At 43.1% G+C, this 18,900-nt stretch overlaps 1 protein-coding gene and 1 long non-coding RNA gene across 2 annotated transcripts; one reads left to right on the top strand and one right to left on the bottom strand.

The window, feature by feature from the left end:
• Nucleotides 1-1,130: 1,130 nt before the first annotated feature.
• mrpl42 (mitochondrial ribosomal protein L42) lies at nt 1,131-17,175 on the bottom strand. Its single transcript, XM_078235243.1, has 5 exons — nt 17,053-17,175; nt 6,622-6,685; nt 6,452-6,536; nt 5,123-5,286; nt 1,131-3,366 (listed from the first exon to the last, which is right to left on the bottom strand). The coding sequence occupies exons 1-5, from the start codon at nt 17,132-17,134 to the stop codon at nt 3,321-3,323; spliced, it is 441 nt and encodes a 146-aa protein (XP_078091369.1). The 5' UTR covers nt 17,135-17,175; the 3' UTR covers nt 1,131-3,320.
• LOC144507852 (uncharacterized) lies at nt 5,268-14,166 on the top strand. Its single transcript, XR_013500153.1, has 3 exons — nt 5,268-5,357; nt 11,914-12,138; nt 12,831-14,166. It is a non-coding gene; the product is annotated as an uncharacterized LOC144507852 (long non-coding RNA).
• Nucleotides 17,176-18,900: the final 1,725 nt, after the last annotated feature.

Genomic DNA, 18,900 nt, shown 5'->3' with positions numbered 1-18,900 from the left:
ATTATCCCCGGACTCCTAAACTCAATCCCTCGATTGATAAAGGCCAGCACACCATACGCCTTCTTAACCACTTCCTCCACCTGCGGGGCTGATTTTAGAGTCCTATGGACCTGGACCCCAAGGTCCTTCTGATCCTCTACCGTACTAAGAGTCTTTCCCTTTATATTGTACTCCTTCATCCCATTTGACCTACCAAAATGGACCACTACGCATTTATCTGGGTTGAAGTCCATCTGCCACTTCTCCGCCCAGTCTTGCATCCTATCTATGTCCCTCTGTAACTTCTGACATCCCTCCAGACTATCCACAACCCCACCAACCTTCGTGTCATCGGCAAACTTACCAACCCATCCCTCCGCTTCCTCATCCAGGTCATTTATGAAAATGACAAACAGCAAGGGTCCCAGAACAGATCCCTGGGGCACACCACTGGTGACCAACCTCCAATTAGAAAAAGACCCATCTATACCCACTCTCTGCCTCCTTTGGGCAAGCCAGTTCTGGATCCACCGGGCAGCAGCCCCTGGGATCCCATGCCCTCTCACTTTTTCCAAAAGTAGTAGGTCAAAGCATAATATTGTCAAAGAAACACAGGGGTAGAATTGCTGCATGCTTTCTCAATGAACTTTGGTGGAAACTCTGAAGAAACTGCCATTTATGCTGATCTTCCAAAACTAAAGATCTGTGAACCTCTGCAAATATTCTACATTGTTTGTAAATTCATTCATTCATGAGATGAGGACATTGCCAGCAAGACCAGCAAGACCATCCATAATGTTGTGGGTGCATCATATCCTGTGTGCCCTGGGCATTGCTGTGGAGTTGAAGTCACAAAGGCCACACTGGGTAAGGATGGCAGCTTTCCTATCCCAAAAAGGACTTTGGTGTACCAGACAGGTTGTGATGATAATCCAGTAGTTTCATAGTCACTATTATCTATTTTTCCAGATTTACTTAAATTAATTTGATTTCCCGAACTGCCATGATGGAATTTGAACATATGTCTCTGGATCAATTGTTCTGACCTCTGTATTACCAGTACTGTAACTAATCTCATGTACTCGTGTCATGTGAATGACTGTCATATACAGAGAACTCAATGACATTAGCAGAGCAATAAAATAGTTTAAAAATCATGGCATTTTTATCATTTGGATTTTGATTTGATTTATTGTCACATGTATTAGTATGCAGTGAAAAGTATTGTTCCTTGCACGCTATACAGACAAAACATACCGTTAATAGAGAAGGAGTGTGCGCAGAATGTGTTCCAGTCATAGTTCGAATGTAGAGCAAGATCAAAATGCGAGGTAGGTCCGTTCAAAAGTCTGATGGCAGCAGGGAAGAAGCTGTTCTTGAGTCGGATGGTACGTGATCTCAGACTTTTGTATCTTTTTCCTGACGGAAGAAAGTGACTGACAGTATGTCCAGGGTGCATGGGGTCCTTAATTATGCTGGCTGCTTTTCAGAGGCAGCAGCAAGTGTAGAGTCAATGGATGCAAGGCTGGTTTGCGAGATGGGCTAGGCTACATTCACAACTCTTAGTAGTTTCTTGTGGTCTTGGACAGAGCAGGAGTCATACCAAGCTATGATACAACCAGAAAGAAAGCTTGCTATGGTGCATTTGTAAGTCGTAGCTGACATGCCAAATTTTCTTAGTCTTCTGAGAAAGTAGAGGCATTGGTGGACTTTCATAACTATAGTGTCGACATGGGGGGGACCGGGACAGATTGTTGGTGATCCGGACACCTAAAAACTTGAAGTTATCAACCATTTCTACTTGGTCTCCATTGATGTAGGGGCATGTTCTCCACTACACTTCCCGATGTCAATGACTATCTCCTTCATCTTGTTAACATTGCGGGAGAGATCATTGTCGTCACACCAGATTCTCTATCTTTTTCCTGTACTGTCTCATCGTTGTTTGAGATCCGACCTACTACGGTGGTGTCATCAACAAACTTGAAAATTGAGTTGGAGAGGAATTTGGCCACACAGTTATAGGTGTATAAAAGGAGTATACTTGGGGGTTGAGGACACAGCCTTGTGGGGCACCAGTGTTGAGGGTGATCGTGGAGGTGGTGTTATTGTCTATCCTTACTGATTGTGGTCTGTGGGTTAGGAAGTTCAGGATCCAGTCGCAGAGGGAGGAGCCGAGGCCCAGGCCACGGAGTTTGGAGATGAGTTTCGTAGGAATAATGGTGTTGAAGGCTGAATTGTAGTCAATAAATAGGAGACTGAGATAGGTGCCTTTGTTACTTAGGTGTTCCAGGGTTGAGTATAGGGCCAAGAGATGGTGTCTGCCGTGGACCTGTTGCGGCGTGCTGTAGTGGATCCGAGAGGCTGGAATTGATTCATGCCATGACTAACCTTTTGAAGCACTTCATAATGATGGATGTCAGAGCCACTGGCTAATAGTCATTAAGGCACGCTGCTTGGCTTTTCTTTGGTACTGGGATGATGGTCGTCTTCAGGAAACAGATAGGGACCTCAGATTGTTGTAAAGAGAGGTTGAAGATGTCTGCGAATACCCCCGCCAACTGATCTGCACAGGATCCGAGTGCTGGTCCGGGTACCCCATCCGGGCCAGTCGCTTTCTGTGGGTTGACCTTCGAGAAGGCTGCTCTGACATCTTCAATGGTGACCCCCAGATACAGGTTCATCCGAGGCTTCCGGGGTGAAGAGCATGCTTCTTTTCAGTCGTTTCTGAGTCTTTAAGAGGACATGACCAACTTCCTAAAACGTTTTAACATAATTTAGATTCCTTAATCCTAACATTGCTTTTGTCACTACCTTGCAATACCCATTCTCTGGAATACTTGTCAGTATTTTTTGCAGCATCTGCCTTTGATACAATTGTCTCTAGGTGCACTCTGTCGTTACTCAATCCAGAAAAAACATAGAATTAAGCCCCCAGGGAGTGACAAGACAGTCTAGGTTAGGTCTTAAATCAATGGTGCCCAGTTCATCTCCATCTGCCTTCACATGGACACATATCTCAAACTTGTCGATTGAAAGAGTAGCCATTCAATTCAAATTATTTAAAACTCAAAGTTGGTAATAATAAGATGAAAAAATCTTATTTTAAGATTTTATTATGTTAACATAATGAATTGATAACAATGAGCTACTAAATAGGCTTGTTACATTCCATGGTTTGAAAGGGACTTCACTTTTGCATACAAGACTGCTTCTTAAACAGTTCAAACTTGGAAGTATCACATATGACTGAAACCATAGACTTTGAGAGCAGGTGCCAAAGTTCTTTCCTGTCCAGCGGATTCATCAGTAGCAGAGGCAATTCCAGAGTTGAAAGTGCATCATCTGTCTTTTGGGGGATTAGGTTTAATCTTCTGCCTGCGGTTACTTTAAACAAAAAGGAGACATTTTAATCCCTTCACATTGACTAACAAAATAGGCATGTACCCATAATATGTTCTGATGCTTCCACAGTTAAATTTCTCTTTAATGATTCATATAAACTCTAAACCTTCCATTAACTGAAAATAATGTGTGAATTAAAGTGAGTGCGTAAAACTTTGCAGATGGATTTTAATGTGGAAGTGTGAGGTCATGAACTTTGGACAAGTATGGATGAGTATTTTGCAATGATAATACTAAAAACCAGTGGATAGGTCTAAAAATTATTAAAAGGCTAACTGAATGTTGGCTTTTATTTCAAGAGGGTTGAAAGTTATGTTACTGTTGTACAAAACTCTGGTTAAACCCCACTAGAATACTGCATTCAGTTCTGCAAACTGGAGAAGAAATATACTGGTCTTGGTGGGGACGCCGGAACGATAGCAAGGCCAATAGCTTGAAATTGAGGAAAATTGCAAAGACTACTTTTTTTATTCTCTTAAATACAGAAAAAGGGTGGGGTCAAGGGGTTTTGGCAATACGGAACTTTCTCTCTGTTAGGAAGTTGGACTGAAATGAAAAGTAAAGAATTGGCTTAAAAAGAAATGGAGAGTGACTTACCTTCACTAAGGACCTGTGAGGTGTAGATCAGCCTCGTAGCAGGGTGAAACAGATGCTAAGTGGAGGCTAGCTGTATAGGGACCTAGATCATAGTCATACATTGTTGCAAAGCAGAACTCTCAGAATCAAGTTGCTGTGCAAAAAGGAAAGTAGAAGAAAGCTATCTATGTGAGACCGCATACGTTCTACTCTAGAAGAATGGTTCCTAAATGAAAGCCAGAGGTTTTGTGCAGTAATTATTTGCTGGATTTGGCTTAGTGTTAAAACCTATGGAATGTTGTTTTGAGGGAAGGTATATTCTTGGGGTTTAGGAAAGTAGATAGATTTGGACAGGGGGTAATTCAAATATACTGTTTGGGTAACCACTATTGTAGTTAATTGTAAATGCTGTTCTTTACTGTTGCCTTTCTTGTTGTGTGATTTGAAGTTTAATAAACGTTTTGTTAATTGAATAATTTACAACAAGACTGATTCCCTTTCCCTCACTAGGCTTCACCTCTTTTCCCACACTTTTTCCAAATTTCAAAAAATAAATATAGTTAAGAGTGGGTGTTTCAAGTTTCCCTTCTGGGATTTTGGATGTTCTCATATTGAACATCAGCACTATTCATTACACTCCCCCAAACGTCTGCTGAGACTGGGAGTTAATTGAAAATTTTAACACTGTGATTCATCTATTTTTGTTAGGTAAGGCTTACAGAGTAACGTCAGGTAGTTATAGTTAAAGTTCCGATCAGCTATGATCCAAATTAAATGGGGGATTGAATGAACTTCCCCTGCTCCCATAGGGCTGATCAATAAAAAAAAATTGAAAGGAGAGTAGTACCATGGAGTTCAAATGTTTGTATTGAATAAACTGACTACATTGGAAGACAAGCCAGAGCTTCTCCTTACAGAAATATTAATGGTGGGAAGATGAGGAGTTATAAATATGTGAGCTTAGTTTTCTTGTACTGGTGTGCAAAATATTCTACTCAGTTTATACAGCTGCAAGGATTGGGATTGAGGATTGATTTTCTACAGGTGAATTATAGCTTTAATGTTTACAGTGCTTGTGGTTTTACTGAACACTTTGCATAAATACTGAAACCAAACACGCTGTTGTGTGAACATTCCACTGAACTGAATAAATAATACTCACTGCCCAATTGGATACCAGCGGTGCTTTGTCGTATAGAACATTTTACTGAGTTCTTCAATTGTAGGGGCCTGTTTATCACGCAGCACTTCTTTATCCAGCCTGGCCTTTAGTACCTGATCATGAGTCTCTTCTTTGTTCTCCACAGGGGAAGGTCTCGAAATGGGCTGCAAAACAGAGCGCAGATCGAATCTGGGAAATGGACGTCAATTTTGTTTTAACATTCGGTTATAAAGGGGTAGGTTACAAACTACTTCAGGAATGCTATTTGATTTATAGAAACACAAAATAGCGAAGACCATTACTCAACTACTAAGGTTGTTGTTGATTTTGTGCTTTCAGCTCATTCTTGAATTCTCTCTCTAAATGCCAGATTTCCACTTTAATTTCTTACTTATTATTTACCACTTTGACCAAGATTTTATTTATCCCTTTGGCTTGATGACCATTCTTGTCTGATTATGCTTCGATAAACCTGTGGGATATTTCTGGGATATAAACAACTTGCTCCATGGAGTTATCAGGACACGCGCAACAACGTGAACTGGTTGCCTATTTTTCGCCCTTTCCCTTGAGAGAAAGCTCCCCCTCTCTACTTTTTGCCAGCAGGTGTTAGCAGAATTCACAATTTGGGGAATGATGGTACCGAGACTGAAAAGCTCTGAAGCTTGAAACCATATTAAACAACGAATTACTGATAAGAACAAACACTGTCCCTATCTGTTTCACGGCAGAGAAAGTTAGAAATTGATATTTATTTTTCGCCAGACTAAGCTGCAACTTCAGTCTCCAAATGTAATGTTTTGCGTTCAGTAATTTTACCCCTGATAATAGCCAATACCCCTCTGCTTTTACCAGTTTGTCTGCATCCCATAACACCACAAAGGACAACCAGGCAGGCTGACCCTTTCAGATATCTTGCACAGCCTCCTTGGCTGCCCTGCTGGGAAGTGCAGAATAGGATGGCACCAGTGACATGCTCAATTAGAGAACAGAAATCAAGTCAAACATTCATCCTCCCAGTCTTTAGCGTGAGGAGTTTAATAGTTCAGAGCACCATAGTGAGAAGGGTCTCCTCTATTTCCCGTTAACATTACAGAGACTGATTACAACAATGGGAGAAAAATACAGGGAATATTGTGTGTTTGGCTAATTATGATAAATATGAACAGTACATCATAATTCAAACTCATCTCATCAGGACTGAGCAGCAAATACCCAATAATTGTAAGCCTACAAACTGTCATAAATATACATTATTGTAACATGAATTCTGCATCTCAGACTTCCACAAAACCCTCAATAAAAGAATCCATAAGTGTTCAGTTCTACCTTGGTATGTTCATATGGGATATCCACTGATGGGTGGTAACAGACTATTGTCTGTCCATCTGATGTAATTGCAAGTTCAACTTTGCTGTCAAGAGATGAAAGCTGTTTCAGTAATTTAATTCAAAAGCTGCCATATCTGGATGTGATCAATCAAGAATACGGTTACTCACCAGTTGTAATCATTGGGAAGAGCAGCATATGTAGACTTGTGACAAAAACAACCCCTATCTCCACCTGCACAAGATAATGCAGCTCAGATTTAGTCACTCACACTATTATCACAAAGGCAGCTTCATTCAGTTATCTTACTATGGGAAAATTATTTTATAAAGAAACAAAATATTGCATTTCTATAATGTTTTCAAGACAAAACAAAAAAAAAATACATTTGGAGACTGAAGGTTCAACTTCATTTGTCTTTGTAGCATCTTTCTGGCCAATGAAGTACTTCTGAAGTGTGTTCACTGTCGGAATGTAGGAAACACGGCAGCAAAGTTGTGCATAGCAACCTCCCACAAACAGCAATGTGAGAATGAGCAGATAATCTGTTTTTGTGATATCAATCAAGGGATAAATATTGGCCAGGATACCAGGGATAACTTCCCTGCTATCTTCAAAATAGGGATGTGAGATCTTTGCCATCCAATGAGAGCGTAGATAGGGCTTTGGTCTAACTGAAGCAAGTCATTCAGTTGTATCAAATTGCTATGAAGTCTAAACGGAATAATGAGGCCAAATGGACCACCCAGTATCCATCCAGGCACCAGAAATGACAACTGCAGAACCAGGTGGCGACTCATCCAAAAGAGGAATATCAGTCTTGATTTTTGTGCTCAAGCCCTGGGTAGGTATTGTGCCCAAAATTTTGAGACTCAGAAGCATGATTGCTAATAATGGAACAACCAAATGGGTCAGATGTACATAAAACATTATATGTATCTATTCCAATTATTTATTCATATTTGGATATGAAGGCATGAAATATTGGGATATCATAATTCTATATTTCTATCCTACTGTACTTTGCAGTCCAAAAAATCTATTCCACATTCTATTAAAGAGCTAAAACTTTAATTTAGAATTTATGTAATTCATCTACTAAATGGATCATACAGACAAGAATAATATGGCTACAGTCGTGTACTGGAAATAGCAATTCAGGGGTTATGAGTTCAAATCCCACTGCAATCAATTGTGAAATTAAACTCAATAATCCTGGTCATTTGTGAACTAGAAGTTGAGGGGGAAAATAACCAACGGGTTCCTTGCTGTCTGTCAGAAGAGAGACTGACTCTTAAATGCCCTCTGAAATGGCTAAGCATGTCATTCAGTTGTACCAAATTGCGACAAAGTCTAAATGGAATAATGAAACCAAATGGACCACCCAGTATCCATATAGGCACCAGAAATGACAATTGCAGAACCAGCTGGCGACTCTGCAAAGTCCTCCTTACAAACATCCGGGGGGTGTGTGTCAAAATTGGGACAGCTGTCCCACAAATTAGGCCAAGCAACAGTCTGACATGGAATCATACCGTACAATGTTCCAGACACCACCATCATCAACTCTGGTTTTGTCCTGTCCCACCCAATGTTGTGCGAGTGGCACAGTGGTATACGGTCAGGACGGGGTTGCGCTGGGAGTCCTCAACATCCACTCTGGACTCCATGAAGGCTCATGGCATCAGATCAAACACTGACAAGAAAACCTCCTGCTGATTACCACCTACCCCTTCCCCCCTCTGCTGATGAATCAATACTCCTCACATTGAACACCTGGAGGAAGCACAGGGTGGCAAAGGTACAGAATGTACTCTGCACGTGGGACATTGTCCATCACCAAGTCCTGCTTGGTAGCACCACTATTAACTAACAAGGAAAAACCTATTTGACCTCATTCTCACCAACCTATCTATTGCAGATGTATCTGTTCAAGACGGTATCAGTAGGAGTGGCCACCGCACAGTCCTTGTGGAGACAAAGTTACATCTTCACATTGAGGATACCCTCCATCATATTGTGTACCACCATATTGTAGAAAGAAAACATAGAAACCCTACAGTGCAGAAAGAGGCCATTCGGCCCATCGAGTCTGCACCGACCACAATCCCACCCAGGCCCTACCCCCATATCCCTACATATTTTACCCGTTAATCCCGCTAATCTACGCATCTCAGGACACTAAGGGGCAATTTTAGCATGGTCAATCAACCTAACCCGCACATCTTTGGACTGTGGGAGGAAACCGGAGCACCCGGAGGAAACCCACGCAGACACTAGGAGAATGTGCAAACTCCACACAGACAGTGACCCGAGCCGGGAATCGAACCCAGGTCCCTGGAGCTGTGAAGCAGCAGTGCTAACCACTGTGCTACCGTGCCGCCCTGTTACCGTACCATGTTACCATTACTCTACCATTACCAGCAAGCCAGGGGAACAACCATGGTTCAATGAACATTGGAGAACAGCATGCCAGGAGTAGCACCAGGCATTCCTAAAAATGAGTTGTCAACCTACTGAAGCTACCACACAGGACTACTTGCATACTGGGGAGGCGATGGTCGAGTGGTATTATCGCTAAAACATTAATCCAGAAACTCAGCTAATGTTCTGGGGACCTGAGTTCGAATCCCGCCACGGCAGATGGTGGAATTTGAACTCAATTTTTAAAAGAAATCTGGAATTAAGAATCTACTGATGACCATGAACCCATTGTCAATTGTTGGAAAAACCCATCTGGTTCACTAATGTCCTTTAGGGAAGGAAATCTCACCTGGTCTGACCTACATATGATTCCAGGGCCACAGCGATGTGGTTGACTCTCAACTGCCCTCGGGCAACTAGGGACGGGCAGTAAATGCCATAAGAAGTTTAACAACACCAGGTTAAAGTCCAACAGGTTTATTTGGTAGCAAAAGCCACACTAGCTTTCGGAGCGCTGCTCCTTCGTCAGGAGGAGTGGGAGATCCGCCTCCCAATGCTGGCCAGCCAGTGACACCCATGTCTCACAAATGAATAAAAAAATACTAAGCAACATGCAATAGACAGAGGTAAGCAATCATACAACTAATGGACCAGGTCTAAGCTCTCAAGTCCTGCCACATCCCGTTGTGGTGGAGGACAATTAAACAATTAACTGGAGGAGGAGGCTTCACAAATATTCCCATCCTCAATGATGAAGGAGTACAGCACAACAATGCAAAATTCAAAACTGAAGCACTTGCAACCAACTTCAGCCAGTGGATGGTCCATCCCAGCTTCCTCCTGAGGTTCCTAACTCAAGGATACATGTCTTCAGCTAATTCGATTCACTCCATATGGTATCAAGAAATGGCTGAAGGCACTGGATACTGCAACGCTTATGGGTCCTGATAACATTCCAGCAATAGTTCTGAAAACTTGCGTTCCAGAGCTAGTCGTGCTCATAGCCAAGATGTTCCACTACAGCTATAGTACTGGGCATCTACCTGGCAAGGTGGAAAATTGCCCAGATATGTCTGTCCACAAAAGGCAGGCCAAATCCAACCTGGTCTATTATTACCCATTAGCCTGATCATCAGCAAAATGATGGAAAGTGTCAATAATGGTCAATAAACGGCACTCACACATCAATAACCTGCTCGCTGATGTTCAGTTTGGGCTCCACAAGGGCCATTCAGCCCCTGAGCTCATTACAGCCTTGCTCCAAACATGGACAAAAGAGCTGAACGTCAGAGATGAGGTGAGAGTGACTGCTCTTGACATCAAGACAGCATTTGTTTGACAAAGTGAGACATCAAGGAGCCCTAGAAAAAAAAACTAAAGTCTGTGGGAATCAGATCAAAAACTCTCCAATGTTTGGTGTCATACTTATCACAAAGGAAGATGGCTGTGGTTGGAAGTGGGTCAATAATCTCAGTCCCAAGACACTGCTGCAGAAGTTCTTCAGGACAGAGTCCTAGGCCCAATCATCTGCAGCTGTTTGACCGATGATTGCATAACGTTCAGCATCATTCAAAACACTTCCAATACTGAAATGGTTTGTGTCTATATGCAGCAAAACCTGGGCAATATATTCAGACTTGGACTGATAGTGGCCAGTAATATTTGTGCCATAAAAGTGCCAGACAATGACCATCTCCAACAAGAGAATCCAACCATCTTTCCTTGACATTCAATATTACCATCACTGAATCCCCACTATGAGCATCCTGGGGGTTACCATTGACCAGAAACAAAATTGGACCAGCCATATAAATACTGTGCCTACAAGAGCAGGTCATATGTTGGGAATTCTGCACAGAGTAACTCTCCTCTTGATTCTCCAAAGCCTGTCCACCATCAGCAAGGCACAAGTCAGGAATGTGATGGAATTCTCTCCCCTTTCCTAGATGGGTGCAGCTCCAATAACATTCAAGAAGTTTGACAGGATCCAGAACAAAACAACCCACTTATTTGGCACCCCATCCATCACAATTCACTCTCTCCTCCATCAGTGCATCGGCAGCAGCGTATACCATCTACAAGATGCACTGCAGTAACTCATTTAGGCTCCTTTAGACACAATCTTCCAAACCTGCAAACTCTACCACCTAAAAGGACAAGGGCAGCAGGTGCATGGGAACACCACCATCTGCAAGTTCCCCTACAAGTCACACACCATCCTGACTTGAAACTATATTGCTGTACTGTCACTGAGTCAAAATCCTGGAACTCCATCCCTAACAGTGTTGTGGATGTTCCTGCAAAACATGGACTTCAGTGGTTCATGAAGGCTGTTCACCATATGGATGGGTAATAAACGCTGGCCTAGCCAGCAATGCCCCCATCCCATGAACAAAAAAAAAACAAAGGACGGGATAGGTAATTGGTCTGGACGAGGAACAGAAAGGGGGAATAAAGTGGCAGGGGCCAAGGAGAGGAGCACTGGGAACTTAGAAACCAGATTAGACTGGTTAGGTGGAACCGCCCATTTCTGTGTTGGATATTCTAGACAATTCTACGTAATACATGCATGTGACTGAATAGCTGAAGAATCATCTGTTAAAATTATCTTGTACAGGTAGGAGTGCTGGCAATTATCTACAACTTCCAATAAACCATGACAAATATAAATCACAGATGCCTTATTTATACTTGGGAGAAATGTTATTTCAATGCCAAGGCACTGAACATCAAGTTATTCATTTGATTATCTGGCCCCAGTAATGTATCCTTCGTTAGGAATGCCCAGTCTACTATACCTCAGTCACTCACCAGGATGATTCATGGACCCTTTGATTCCTTGAGCAATGCCCAAACCAATTCCATCTACCAACAACGATTTTTGCATCCTATCTTATTCTGTCCTGTTCCCTGATCTCTTCTCCCATTATTGTGTTCTAATGTCCTTTGAAGAATTTCATTGCTTACTTAACCTCTTGGTTCCATACGTTTGCATGATCCATCTCAAACTCTCACTTTCTTTCCTCTCTTCATAATAGGGTCCCTCTTGTCCTCACCTTCTAAAGCGCCCGAGGTCAACGGAGATTTCTGTTGTCGGACCCTTGCCTGCTCCGATTCCATGGTGGGCGAGGTGGTACGAGTTTTGGCCAAATACTCCTGCCAGACTGATCCAACCAAAAGTCTCAACCCTCTCGTTCCCTTCACAACGCACTCATTCTCCCTTCAATCACTTGCAGGTTGCCTTATTTCTGGTCCGTATTCAGGTATGTCGCAACCACAATACTTGAATGTTCACCTCTTTCCGCCCATTAGCACCCCACAGAAGTGATAGTCATTATAAAGAGGGTATTCGGTCCAATGAGCAATCCAATCAGTCCCCCACTATCCCCATAGCTCTGCAAATTTAATTCCAAGTGTCAATCCAATTTCATTTTGAAATCATTCATCATCACAGAAAGTCAACATGCAGGTACAGCAAAAATTAGGAAAGCAAATGATTATGTTAATCTTTAGTACAAGGGATTGGTGTATAAAACTAAAGATGTCTTACTCCTATCATATAGGGCCTTGCAGGGACCACTCCTGGAGTCCTGTATACAGCCTAGGTCTTCATACCCGCGGAGGAATATATTTATTGAATCTGATCTACAAGTGAGTCAAGGGTTAGGGGAGGTAAAAAATGCAGTTAAGGCCAGAATCAGATCAGCAATGATCTTACTTAATGATGAAGCAGGCTTGAGGAGCCAAATGGTTTACTCCTGCTCCTATTTTTGATGATTTGGTGAAATATATAAAATTCTTAAGGAGCTTAACAGGGTGAATGTTGGGTAGACACTTCCTCCAATATAACTTCACTGTATTTGATGTTTATGATGCAGTATCCTCTATATTAAGACCAACTCCTAGGCTGGTACAAAGTCTCAGATTGAAATTTTTCTTTATTCTTGCCTTGCAGGAACCCTGCCATTGACTCGTCACTTGACTTATTGAAGCACAATGTACAAAATGAGCTCAGTGACCAGTATCCAGTGCAAGTTACAGGGTGCCTTTCTAACCATGTCTTGGCAAACATATTCTGCTCAGGATTGTAGACTTTTCATTTGTTGGTTCCATGTAATTCAATTTGAAACAATATTATGTTGAGACCAGAGGACTCCCAAGGTTGAAAGTACATCTTGCTGGCTTTGCAGAATGATTACTTGCCATTTTATTGTTTCTCATTGTGGAAGCAGTCCTGGCTCAACAGTGCAAATTCCAGTAGCTCCCCCACCCAGACCAGTGCACCAAAGGACAATGATTACCCTGTGTGCGGGTTTCCTCTGGGTGCTCTGGTTTCCTCCCACATTCTGAAAGATGTGCTGGTTAAGTTGATTGACCCAAACAGGCACCGGACTGTGGTGACTCGGGGAATTTCACAGTAACTTCATTGCAATGTTAATGTAAACCTTACTTGTGACTAAACTTGTGACAATGACGAGATAGAGCACAGGAATGAGATAGAGAATCTGGTGAACTGGTGCGGCAACAATAATCTCTCCCTCAATGTCAACAAAACGAAGGAGATTGTCATCGACTTCAGGAAGCGTAAAGGAGAACATGCCCGTCTACATCAACAGGGAAGAAGTAGAAAGGCTCGAGAGCTTCAAGTTTTTAGGTGTCCAGATCACCAAACTGTCCTGGTCCCCCCGTGCCAACACTATAGTTAAGAAAGCCCACCAACGCCTCTACTTTCTCAGAAGACTAAGGAAATTTGGCATGTCAGCTACGACTCTCACCAACTTTTATAGATGCACCATAGAAAGCATTCTTTCTAGTTGTATCACAGCTTGGTATGGCTCCTGCTTTGCCCAAGACCACAAAGAACTACAAAAGGTCATGCATGTAGCCCAATCCATCACGCAAACCAGCCTCCCATCCATTGATTCTGTCTACACTTCCTGCTGCCTCGGCAAAGCAACCAGCCTAATTAAGGACCCCATGCACCCCGGACATTCCCTCTTCCACCTTCTTCCTTTGGGAAAAAGATACAAAAGTCTGAGGTCACGTACGAACCGACTCAAGAACATCTTCTTCCCTGCTGTCAGACTTTTGAATAGACTTACCTTGCATTAAGTTGATCTTTCTCTACACCCTAGCTATGACTGTAACACTACATTCTGCACTCTCTCATTTCCTTCTCTATGAACGGTATGTTTTGTCTGTATAACATGCAATACAATACTTTTCACTGTATGTTAATACATGTGGCAATAATAACTCAAATCAAATCAAAATAAACTTTACTGTAAGTTGGGCTGATTAATGTCACATGCACGGTAATTGTGATCAAATAAATCACATTTATTACCGGCACGGTAGCACAGTGGTCAGCACTGCTGCTTCACAGCTCCAGGGACCTGGGTTCGATTCCCGGCTTGGGTCACTGTCTGTGTGGAGTTTGCACATTCTCCTCGTGTCTGCGTGGGTTTCCTCCGGGTGCTCCGGTTTCCTCCCACAGTGCGGGTTAGGTTGATTGGCCATGCTAAAATTGCCCTTAGCGTCCTGAGATGCGTAGGTTAGAGGGATTAGTGGGTAAATATGTAGGGGTATGGGGGTAGGGCCTTGGTGGGATTGTGGTCGGTGCAGACTCGATGGGCCGAATGGCCTCTTTCTGTGCTGTAGGGTTTCTATGATTCTATGATTTAGCTAAGTTTTGTGCCAGTTACACAAATACTTTGCTCACAGTTGGAAACCTTCTCAAAGCACTTTGAATATCAACTGAAACATTGAAGATTATCCAATAGGACATTGGATAGGAATGACAGAGGCTCACATTTCTTTCCATCACATGGCTAACCAGGAAACTCTCTCAATCTTACTGCCTGCCATAGGCATATGTTGGAAGGATTTACAAGTTGAAAAGTTAGCATTTATTACAAGGGAATGAAAGATAAAAGGAGGGAAGTTTTAGACATAAAACATAAGACATAGGAGCAGAATTAGGCCACTTGGCCCATCGAGTCTGCTCCGCCATTCAATCATGGCTGATATTTTTCTCATCCCCATTCTCCTGCCTTTCCCCCATAATCCCTGATCCCCTTATTAATCAAGAGCCTATCATTCTCTGTCTTAAAGACACTCAATGACCTGGCCTCCACAGCCTTCTGTGGCAAAGAGTTCCACAGATTCACTCCCTGGCTGAAGAAATTCCTCCTCATCTCTGTTTTAAAGGATCGTCCCTTTAGCCTGAGGTTGTGCCCTCTGGTTCTAGTTTTTCCTACTAGTGGAACCATCCTCTCCTCTATCCAGGTCTCGCAGTATCCTGTAAACCCTATATTCAGTTGTTAGACCTCAGGGACAGTGAGTGTCCCACTCTCTTTTTTTTTCCCTGCACTGTTTTTTGTTAGACCTCAGAGAACAGTGAGTATTTAACTCAATATTCAGTTGTTAGACCTCAGGGACTGAGAGCGTTTAATCCCCGGCATAGAACAGTACAGGCCCTTCGGCCCTCGATGTTGTGCCAAGCTTGGTCCGAAACCAAGATCAAGCTATCCCACTCCCTATCATCCTGGTGTGCTCCATGAGCCTATCCAATAACCGCTTGAAAGTTCTTAAAGTGTCCGACTCCACTATCACAGCAGGCAGTCCATTCCACACCCCAACCACTCTCTGAGTAAAGAACCTACCTCAGACATCCCTCCTATATTTCCCACCATGAACCTTATAGTTATGCCCCCTAGTAACAGCTACATCCACCCGAGGAAATAGTCTCTGAACGTCCACTCTATCTATCCCCCTCATCATCTTATAAACCTCTATTAAGTATATTTTGAATGTTTAGTTTTATTTATAAGGGTGTTCAGAACAGGGGACAGGACAACAGACAATAAGCACTGGATGGTGCTCCTTTAAACAAGGGGCCAGGAATCTCACCCAGAACATCTGATGTCCCATTCGGACAGGGGGAGCTCCATTCATACCCAACTCCATGTCTACAATCACATTCCAACCTTCCTTCAGGCTTCAGTGTATTGATGTTATACCCCAGCTCCATTTGTACGCTGGGGTTTACCTCATCACCACCTCACGCAACCCCAAAATGCCTCTAGTATTTTTAGATTAATTTTTAATATCCATTCCTAGATAAGCCCCAATTTCTGCTAATGATAGACTGAGGAGACTGAAGCTCTGTTCTTTCTCTGTCTGTGGCTGAACCACACTGATTGCAACCTTACCTTTCTTTTATGCATTCACGGGATTTGGGCATCGCTCACTGGGCCAGCACTTATAGCCCATCTCTAATTGCCCTTGAACTGAGTGGCTTGCTTGGCCATTTCAGAGGGCATTTTTGAGTCAACCACATACCTGTGGGTTTGGAGTCACATGTAGGCCAGACCAGGTAAGGACGGCAGATTTTCTTCTCTAAAGGACATTAGTTTAGTTTCATGGCCACCATTACTGAGACTAATTTTCATATCCAGATTCATTCATTGAATTTAAATTCTGCCTGTTGCCGCAATGGGATTTGAATCTGTGCCCCCAGAGCATTAGCCTGGGTCTCTGGATTACTAGTCCAGTGACATTACCACTGCACCACTGTCACACTCCACTTTTTCATAATAATTTGATAATGCACTGAGCTTTCGACTATGTACCCACGCTGTCACCAAGGCCACCTACCTCCTCCTCTGTAACCTGTGTAACCCTCTGTGACTCCTGTTGCTCTTCAGCCTTGGCCTTTCTTACCTCTTGGCCTGACAGTCTCAGCCAGCCTCCCATCCTCCAGAAACTTCAGCTCTCACACAGCACTGCTGTGCGTGTTCTAATTCGCATCAAGACCTATTGCCCCATCAGTCCTGCCCTTGCTGACCTACATGGAGGGGAAGGGGGTGGTGGTTTGTTGGGCTGTTACTGGCCATTGTGGTGCCCTCTGGCTCCAAGAGGCAGCAGTACCAGCACCGACCTCAGATATTCAGACAGCTCAGTGAGTTGATCCAATGCCTATAGACCTTGTGCTGGGGGTCCTGCCTCCTTCCAATTAGATCAGTGTGTCCACCCCCTCTGTCCTGTAGAGGGGCAAATGGCTGAAGGAGATGCTGTAGTGTCTGAGCTCCTCTTACATTCCTGTGGCGAGGGGGATTCTGCTCCCTGATACCCGGAGCCCAGATCGCGGTAAGTTCCCCCACAGAGATCGGTACCTGTCGTGGCGGCCGCTCCACCCCATGTAACCAAGCGGCCAAGTGCAGGATTCACGAACACCCGTCCCGCCAGCAGTGCCATGTTCCGCTTGCCGGAAACGGAACCGAGTGCTTCTACAAACCTGTTCGTCGGAAACCTCAGCCTGGACCATAGGTTCCAGTTCAGTGATCCAGCCGGAAGTGAGAGGGCGGACTGCTAGTTTATTACTAACCGGATTCACCAAAGAGGCTGACTAAGATCACAGGCCACGTTTAGTGAGAACATAACTCATTTCGGGTTAAATATGGGCACAATTCCATTTAAAAACAAACAATATCAGTTCTATTTTGGGTGAGGAAAGGGTTGGGATGATAGGGTATATCCTGATGGCTGGAACGATGGTTTCATTTTGTTTTCACACAGCTCTGACTCTTGTTCTGCTATAAACACACACTGCTATGCTGCAAAGTTGAGTTTGTGAAGTTGGAATTTGATGTTGGGAGATGTAGAGAGTGGAAAAATGCCAGAGTGGAAGAAGTTGTGAGGTCCCTCTAAAAGCTGGTGTTTTGTTTCTGTGCTTGGAAGTTTAAAATGCACGAGCATGTGGGCTGAAACAGTTGTGTCCAAGGCCAGGCAGCAAGATTATCTTGGTAACAGACTTCATCCATGTGAATGTTTTTGAATTCAGCCTATCAATGTAAAGCAGACAGTTAGATACCAAGAACCTATAAGATTTGAATTTGATGGTGTTGACAAAATCAGACCAATCTGCAGGAAAATTGATAGGTCATCACAGGTATGAAAGAGAGCAACTGCCACCTCTCAATTCTCGAGAGGGAGAGAGCAGCTCTCCACTCTGCCAGCTTCAGATATCTCTTAAGAGAACGCACCATCTAACCAGTGAAAGATACCAAATCAGAAGAAACTTACAGACAGAGAAATCAACTGAGAAACTCCAGAAGGTTCCAAAAGACTTAAAACGTGGTTGTTTTTTTTGTGAGTGACTAAATTCTATATTTTTTTGTTAATGAATGGGCATTGCATTTATTCGAACAGCACTCCACTAGAATCTTATTTTATTCTGTATGTTACTTGTTTAGTTAAAGTTCCTTGTTAGTTAAATAAATAAATTGTTAAGTGTTCATTTAAAGTGAGTGTCAGGCATTTCTGTTAGTTAACCACTAAATGTTACTGACGAACAGTTCACACCTTCCCACACAGATTACAAGGCGAGGTATTCCTCTTTGGGGGATTTGGCATTACTTCTCAAAAGAGGATCAATCTCTGTATTGTAAAAGCTATCTTACCATTATGCCGCTATTGACACGGTGGTCCTTTACATGCCTTGTCTTTATGACATCTTTGTCAGATCTCTCCTGAGCTCCTACCTATCCCTGATATTTTTACCCCTCTCTCTACCAATGCTGCCAGGGCTGCTGGGTTTTACCAACATTTTCACTTTTTATTTCAGATTTTCCTCAAATCCAACCCCCCCTCCCCCAACAGTCATCTCTGTCATTGGACCCCTCCCCCCTCCCTCAACAGTCATCTCTGTCATTGGACCCCTCCCTCCCTTCCCAAACAGTCAACGCTGACATCCCGACAGCCCCCACATCCATTGTCCTCTTCACTATAAATAAACGATTTCCCTCTCATGAGGCTCCCACTGGGGTCCAACCCCCGGCATTCCTCCCAGCCGACATCCTAATTAGGTCAATGATTTGCTCTCAATTCCACAAGCTTCAACTTTCAGTTAAGTCTGTTAAGAGAGACTTCATCAAATGCCTTCTGGAAGTCCATATAATTAATATCCATAGACATTTCCATCTCCGCTATCTTAATCTTCTTTTCAAAATATTCAATTCATT

Source organism: Mustelus asterias, chromosome 19 (genome assembly GCF_964213995.1).
Source record: "Mustelus asterias chromosome 19, sMusAst1.hap1.1, whole genome shotgun sequence".
Lineage (NCBI taxonomy): Eukaryota > Metazoa > Chordata > Chondrichthyes > Carcharhiniformes > Triakidae > Mustelus > Mustelus asterias.
This window is presented reverse-complemented; position numbering and strand designations above follow the sequence as displayed.

Bases quoted from the DNA above. Each gene is read 5' to 3' on its own strand.
- mrpl42 (XM_078235243.1), bottom strand. From the start codon at position 17,134: ATGGCACTGCTGGCGGGACGGGTGTTCGTGAATCCTGCACTTGGCCGC. The intron at 5,287-6,451 runs GTAGAACTGAAC...TCTGTTTTGCAG, and splicing joins TCCCATATGAACATACCAAG to CCCATTTCGAGACCTTCCCC. The intron at 3,367-5,122 runs GTGAGTATTATT...TTTTGTTTAAAG, and splicing joins CGCTGGTATCCAATTGGGCA to TAACCGCAGGCAGAAGATTA.